Source organism: Malus sylvestris, chromosome 13, assembly GCF_916048215.2.
Source record: "Malus sylvestris chromosome 13, drMalSylv7.2, whole genome shotgun sequence".
NCBI lineage: Eukaryota > Viridiplantae > Streptophyta > Magnoliopsida > Rosales > Rosaceae > Malus > Malus sylvestris.
In genome coordinates this window covers 19006322-19014399 of record NC_062272.1, presented here as the reverse complement: position 1 = coordinate 19014399, position 8078 = coordinate 19006322, and the positions used below count along the sequence as shown (strand labels likewise).

The window sequence follows — 8078 nt, the reverse complement described above, 5'->3', positions numbered from 1 at the left end:
GTGGGTGAAGCTTTGTTGGGAACCACGAATTGATTTTGCTTCACACTATCTTGATCAAGATAGTGTGAAGCTTTTGAGAATTTGAAGTTGTCCTCCATTGATGAAGCTTTGATGAATTTCCCTTTTTTTTTTTTTTTTTTTCGGGAAACTAGAAATTTGAAAATTTGGGAGAGACAACATATACAAATTTTGCTTCCACACTGTTGAGTAAAAGATTGTGATGCAAGCCACACCTTGTAGTAGTCGAAGGTTTGGATGAACCATATAAATTGAATTTGCTTTGAACAGTCTTGAATTTACCTCAAAGGTTTGAGAATTGTAGTTGCCCTCCATTGATGAAGCTTTTGTTGACATCATAAATTGGTTTTGCTTCACACTATCTTGATCAAGAGTGTGTGAAGTTTTGAGAATTGTGGTTGCCCTCCATTGATGAAGCTCTTGTTGGCACCATAAATTGGTTTTGCTTCACACTGTTTTGATCAAGAGTGTGTTAACCTTTTGAGAATTGTGGTTGAACTCCTTTGATGAAGCTTTTGTTGGCACCATAAATTAGTTTTGCTTCACACTGTCTTGATCAAGAGTGTGTGAGGCTTTTGAGAATTGTGGTTGCCCTCCATTGATGAAGCTTTTGTTGGCACTATAAATTGGTTTTGCTTCACACTGTCTTGATCAAGAGTGTGTAAAGCTTTTGAGAATTGTGGTTGAACTCCTTTGATGAAGCTTTTGTTGGTACCATAAATTGGTTTTGCTTCACACTATCTTGATCAAGAGTGTGTAAAGCTTTTGAGAATTGTGGTTGCCCTCCATTGATAAAGCTATTGTTGGCACTATAAATTGGTTTTTCTTCACACTGTCTTGATCAAGAGTGTGTAAAGCTTTTGAGAAATGTGGTTGAACTCCTTTGATGAAGCTCTTGTTGGCACCATAAATTGGTTTTGCTTCACACTGTCTTGATCAAGAGTGTGTGAAGCTTTTGAGAATTGTGGTTAACCTTCTTTAATGAAGCTCTTGTTGGCACCATAAATTGGTTTTGCTTCACATTGTCTTGATCAAGAGTGTGTGAAGCTTTTGAGAATTGTGGTTACCCTCCGTTGATGAAGCTCTTGTTGGCACTATAAATTGGTTTTGCTTCACACTGTCTTGATCAAGAGTGTGTGAAGCTTTTGAGAATTGTGGTTAAACTCCTTTAATGAAGCTCTTGTTGGCACCATAAATTGGTTTTGCTTCATATTGTCTTGATCAAGAGTGTGAAGCTTTCTACGAGTTGTAGTGTTTGCATTGTTACAGAGGGGAAATGTCTGAAGCAGATGCAAAAGGGCTGAATAGCTTGATCTTCGTATGCCATGCACTGAAGTTGTTGTTAGCTTGCAATAAGACTTTGTTGGTGACTATAACGCTTGTTGGGCATAAGTGCTCCCCTAGTTGAGTTGTCAAGCTTGAGGGTTTTTGATTATTTATAAATGCTAGGAGTTGACATGTACAAGTTGTACCTCTCGTCTTCTGGTAGGTGGAATAAATGGTGAGTTGCCTTCATCACTTGGTTGGTGGTATGAAGGTAAGTTCCTTCATCACCTTTCATCACATTTCATTACTTGGTTGGTGGCACGAGGATGAGTTCCTTCTTCACCTGATTGGTGGCATGAATGGCAAGTTGCCAAATGATATTAGACTACAGGTTGTACATTTCATCACCTGGTTGGTGGAATGAAGGAGAGTACAGGTTGTACATTTCATCACCTGGTTTGTAGCATGAAGATGAGTTCATTCTTCACCTGGTTGGTGGCATGAAGGAGAGTACGGGTTATACATTTCATCACCTGGTTTGTGGCATGAAGATGAGTTCCTTCTTCACCTGGTTGGTGGCATGAATGGCAAGTTGCCAAATGATATTAGAGTACGGGTTGTACATTTCATCACCTGGTTGGTGGCATGAAGATGCGTTCCTTCTTCACATTTCATCACCTGGTTGGTGAGAATAAGGGTACGGTGTCGAGGCACATTGTAGCAAGTGTCGAAGACACAAAGTATGTTGAACCCTTTCGAAGTACAGTTGGCTTATGTATGGATATGTTGGAATGTATGATGTTTATGTATGAATGTGTTGGAATGTATGATATTTATGTTGATTGACATGAGTGATGCTTATGAATGTTTTGCTATGCATGAAGGGATCCATGCTTTTGATATGTGAACCATGTTGGTTGTAACACTTAGTATCACATACTTTGTGTCAAAGTACGCATGTTGAAGCTCTGAGTTGGAGTATAAGGATAGGTCAGCGTAGACCAAGTGTTTCAGTACTAGGAACACAAAAGACTCATAAGAAGTTGCCTGAATTCCCTATTCTTTAAATATTTGCCGAATGGCTTGTGTATGCCTTCTTATAATAGCATTTCCTTTAGTACCTAGTCCTCAACTTTGAAAGAGTGAGGATTTGCCCTATAGTCATAATAGTCGACGGTACGTTCACCCCTGGTTATCTTGATACGAACTTTTATCCTTCTTGTTGTAATGGGCTTGCTGAGAGTAAAAATCCTTCCTCATACCAAAAGACAGATACATTTGGTGACTTAGCGAGTAGCTAGGCAGGAGGTGATGCAATGAGTGTCTGAATGGCCAATATCTCCTCACTTGGTAGAACTTGACTTCCGCTTCCCATTTGTTGATAGGGGTTAACCATATGGGGGTTCCCTTGGTATGTCCTTGCTTCGGCGGAAGCGTGGTTGTAAGCCTATGCCATCACCTCAGAGTAAGTCTTCCAAGTGTTGACATTGATCATGTACTTGAAGAAACAATCATGTAGGCCTGCCGTAAAGGCCTTGAGGGCGGTCTTGTCATCTGCCTCAGCGCAGTGAGAATACTCATAGCTGAAGCGACCGGCATAATCTCGTAGTAACTCGTCCTGCTTCTGGCGAATAGTGTATAAGTCATTTACAGAATGCAAGTGATCGGTCTGGAAGATGTGTTGAGAGATAAACAGTTTCCTCAATTCCTCAAATAAGTCTATTGTCTCAGGTAGAAGACGGTAATACCAGTTTAGAGCTCAGCTAAAGAGGGTGGAGGGGAAGAGAAGACATCGTTATTCGTCGGTGTGCGTCCGATATGCCATGGTGGACTCAAAGAGGTTAAGGTGTTCAATTGGGTCATCTCTTTCAATATAGAGTTGTAAACCAAGCTTTTGTTTTGTCTCTGTCGGAATACCTCAGAGTCCCCCGTATCTTTATGTTCCTCTGGGACCTGTCGTTCCTTCCCTAAATTGGCAGCTGGCCTGGGTCGTAGGAGGGGATCAAGTCTTTCAGAAACCCTTGGGTCATTGATCTTCAAGCATATGTGGATGGGATTATCTCGACGTTGCTTTAGGAAGTCTCGGTAGTCACAATAAACGGCTTTCGATCCTTCCAACCCTGCAAGGAGGTGTCTTCCTCCACTTCTTCTACTTCGGATCAAAGCATCTGGGTTGAGAGAAGTCTCATGTTGATCAATGTTTTGATGATTAGCTCGCTCCTCATCAGGGATACCCATGTCGAAGGGAGGTGACCTTCCGTGTTGGGGGGCACCCAGATAATGGTTGATATCCACAGGGGCAACAAGCTCGCGTGTTTGAGTACGCCTAGTTTCGTGGAGCTTCTCATACTGCTCCTAGAGGACCTCATTTTTCATTGCTATCTTGTTGTTCCGAGCTTCTAGCTTATCGACTTTAGCTTGAAGAGCAACCCTCTTTCCTTCATTCTTTCGTTGTTTCGCACTAGGTGCAAGAGGGGTGTCATTCCGTGTGTTATGGCTTCCTTCGCTCCCCATGTTGGAAAGGGATGCCTGGTCAAAAGAGAGTGTACAAATGGTGGAAACCAGCTTGGCAAAGCTGAAGAGAGTAGGAATAAGTGTCGTTCCCACAGACGGCGCCAAATGTTGATTCACAAAATTAGCGAGGACTTTGGTACAACAAAAAATGTTAAGTTTGTGACCTTCGCTAGATTGTTCCGGTCACTAGTGTGGATAAGTATGTAAATGGATAGAGATAGGGAAGCAAACACAAGATTTATGTGGTTCACCCAGATTGGCTACGTCCACGGAGTATAGGAGTTCTCATTAATTGTGAAGGGTTTACACAAGTACATAGGTTCAAGCTCTCATTTAGTGAGTACAAGTGAATGATTTAGTACAAATGACATTCGGAAATATTGTGAGAGAATTATCTCTATTTATAGAAGAGAGTTTCTAGTTTCATTATGACATTGACACGTGTCGTGTTGTGATTGGTTTCTGATGTTCACACGTGTCGTGCTATGTTGGCTTCTGATGTCGACACGTGTCGCGCTGTGATTGGCCTCCTGGTTGGAGGGAAACTCTTCTAGGTCCTTGAAGGTATAACGTTGACTGGTGCTCAGTAGCGAGGACTTTGGAAAAGTAATCGAAGTTCCCCCGATCGGGACCAAGGATCAAGTCACATGCCCACTAAGGTTGTTTCTAGTGACAAGTTCTCAAGGTTTTTAGACAAGTTGGGCATGTGTAACATATATGCACTAACTTGAGGGGAATGTTGACTTTGTATTAGAATCCTTTTAATCTAAGGATTCCTATAATCTTGGGTTTCCTAGTTTAGGGTGTATCTCATGTAATTATTCTTTTCCCTTTATGATAGGATTGTGTATAATTTATATATACCTCTGAATGAGAAGAATAGAATATACTTGAAAAACATTCTTTCTTCTATTTTTGCTACCACAAAATTAATTTTTTCATTTATCCTAACTCAATGAAGCGTGTATATTAAAAATTAATCCTAACTCAATGAGGGTGCATATACATGGCCTTCGAATGTGAGATATCGATATCTTTTGCATTATCGGTGCAATAATTGTAGGAACCAGCAGTAAATATCCGTGATGATAACAAAAAGAATTTATCCTCTTTACAAAGTCCAGTTTAATGAGAATTTTATCTGTTTTCTAAATATTCTCTTTACCTCTGTTCATGAAAGGCAGCCAAGTTTAGCTAACCATACGATACTAACACCTCACTTATCAATTTTAATCATAATTTTCCGTTGAATATAATGCTTAATTAGGTTTCTGACAAGGAAAATTTCAGTGAGCACACCATTTGAATGACTCCGTTGGATTTGGACTGCCAAGACTTTGAGCTTCAACTTTATCGGGTGCAATTAAGAAATTCACGTGACAAATTTTATGGTTATGAATGTTCCACAAATTCATGCAGTTACTATGTTTTTTATGTAGAGAATGTAAATACAAAATATTATTATATTTCACACACACACACACAATGTTCTAAAATCTCCGCCTAGCGCCGCTTAGGCGCTAAGTGGTTAGCCACCATTCCGATTAATGCCTAGGCGTTTGAAAATTAAGAAAATGTGCCTAGACCCACTGAGACGCTTCCCTAGACCTGCTGAGGCGCCCGCCTAGACCGCCTAGGTTGCGACTCAATTAGACAGACAATATATAATTTTAATTTTGCATTTTATTTTTTAAAATAAATTATAAGAGACTTGTTGCATACTTCAATAAACACACATTATATCCTTGGTCACCATGTTTTCATTAAGTTCCAATACTTCATAATATATATGTCATTCTAATTTGTCGTTTATGATGAAATTATATATATTTTAAGTATAAGCAGACACTTATTTACACGAAATATAATAGATTTACTTAAATCCGCCTAGTACGCCTTGTACGCCTAGGCGCTAGGCCTTAGCTCGCCGCCAGACTAGCGCCTAGTGTCTTTTAGAACCTTGTATATATATTAACGGCTCATAAGTTATTATCATAAGTCTTCAATATTAGGTAATCTGTATAGCATTTGATCAAATTAGACCCGACGTGAATCTAATATATAAGCTTAGATTATCTTTATGTTATTTTTATTATAACAGCATGAATTAGAAAGTCGTACGTAGCAGATATTGTCCAAAGCATACAAGGACTGAATTACCCTTGAGGAGCTTCTCTTCTTTGAAATTCGACCAAAACAGTGTTCAACGTGGTCAGCTGGGTCCGTGCTTATCTCACTCTTTTTCCCTTCTCCACACACACATGGTTGATATTGCTCTGCAAACTACTCGAATTTATTGCATGATTAAGTTGGTACATATTCCAGCACTTATGAGTCCTTAATCCTTATTGACAAAATGTTATGAAATACCAAGAAAACTTTGATACAGATTTTGATTGATGACAAATTGAGCAAGTTGCAGCTCTTTAGCTGGTCATGGCTATATATTTATATGCATATACCCTTGATTTTTCAGCTGCCCGGCGCCTTCTCTTTTGGAAGATAGTAGTATTATTAGTACGTGCTCACCAACCAACAATCAGCCCATTGAGTTTATAGTCTCCTTTTTAAGTCATGTATATAGTGCACTTTGAAAACGAAAATATTAGTTTCTAGCAGCTTGCTGAAGAAAGTAAAATTCTTGAACATGCCTGAAGCAATGCATTTGGGCACCCAAGTACGTGCTCGGAGTTTAGATTTCTTACATTATGTGTAAAAGTTCAACATGGTGCAACATACGTATGCAAATTATATATGATTTTGTAATTCATATAAATATATTGTGTGTTAGAGTCCAACATAATTTACTAGAGACATAAGAATCTCTTGAGCATGCAAAACTAGCCCTACAGAAGTTGGTTGTGAAAGGAACGTGTAATAGGATTTTCTGTATAGTTACTGATCAAATATAATGTTTAAAATGTGATGACTGAAAAGTATACTATTAGAGTGATTTAACTTTGATGGTTCAATTAATCCCATCCATGTCTGTCACTCGAGTAGTAGTGCAGGCGTGCATGAGCCAATGTCATTTTATGGAGTCACCTAGCCCTACAAATGACCTAATCAAATTTCAAAACAAGAGTCGCCTCAAGGTTCAATTAACTGAGTCCACAAATTAAAAACTAGGACACATTAATACGTAACCCTTTATCTTTTTGCCAACTTTACCGCAAAAACAAAAGATTGGACATCATGGTTCATACAATTACAAAAGAGACTGATTAAGAAAAAAGAACAAACAAAAAAACAGATAATTCAGCAAAGATAAATTTGACGTTTTGGTTAATTCACCAATTAGGAGTGGCATTAGTACTTGTACTCTCGGATGAATTTAACAGTTCTTCCAAGTAATCGATTCCCAAATCTTCAAACACCACCACATTCTCTATCCTCACATCTCTGTCCACCTTACTTTTCGTGTTCCCAGTTTTCCTTCTCATGGAGTGCTTTCGCTTAAGCGCCACCACCGGCGAACAACCTTCCAAATCTGAGGTACCATAATTGATGTCCCTAAGCGATTTGCGGACTCTTTCAACTGGAAAATTGAGAACCGCCGCAGAGCCTCGCATGGAAAAGGCAGCTTGATCATAGGCAAGAGCTGCGGCTTCAGCACTGTCAAATGTGCCTAGCCACACCCTTATGCCATGTCTAGTGGAGTCTCTTATTTCTGCAGCAAACTTGCCCCACGGCCGCCTCCGAACCCCTCTGTAGGACTTTTCCTTTTTCGGGTTTTCTTCTTCAGATGCGGAGCTCACCTCCTCTTCTTTAATTGGGTTTGCAAAAACAGAGACGCTTGATGTGATTTCTTGGGTGCCCTCGGAAATCAGACCGTAGAGAAGCATTTCTTCCGAATCATTTTCATTAAAAGGAAGTGAATTGTTGCCAAATTTAAGACCATCATCCCAAGAAAATGATGATCCAAACGAAGATTCAGGTGACAAATTGGAATTTGGGGAATCAAAAGTAGAGTAATTCATTTGAAGAATTGGGGTGTTTTTGTTTTCTGCTTGGAATACCCTCTCTGTGTTTGTGTACTTGTGGCAATGCATGTTGGTAAGCTAAAGATTTGCATCCTCTTCCATTATATATACCCAATTCCAATGGGTCCCGCATATGCGGACCAATAGAGGCCAACAGGGTCCCGGGTTAAAATGGCCTAAAGGAAGGGGTAAAATTACAAGGGTGAAATGGTAAAAGCAGGCAGGTGGATCATATTAAAGTATATGTGGTTGGATATATTTTATTAGGCTTTTGTATTATTGTATTATTGTGGGGTG

At 39.5% G+C, this 8078-nt stretch overlaps 1 protein-coding gene across 1 annotated transcript; it reads right to left on the bottom strand.

The window, feature by feature from the left end:
• Nucleotides 1–6933: 6933 nt before the first annotated feature.
• Nucleotides 6934–7871, bottom strand: LOC126596261 (ethylene-responsive transcription factor 1B-like). Its single transcript, XM_050262783.1, has one exon. It carries the CDS (start codon nt 7848–7850, stop codon nt 7089–7091), a length of 762 nt encoding a protein of 253 aa, XP_050118740.1. The 5' UTR covers nt 7851–7871; the 3' UTR covers nt 6934–7088.
• Nucleotides 7872–8078: the final 207 nt, after the last annotated feature.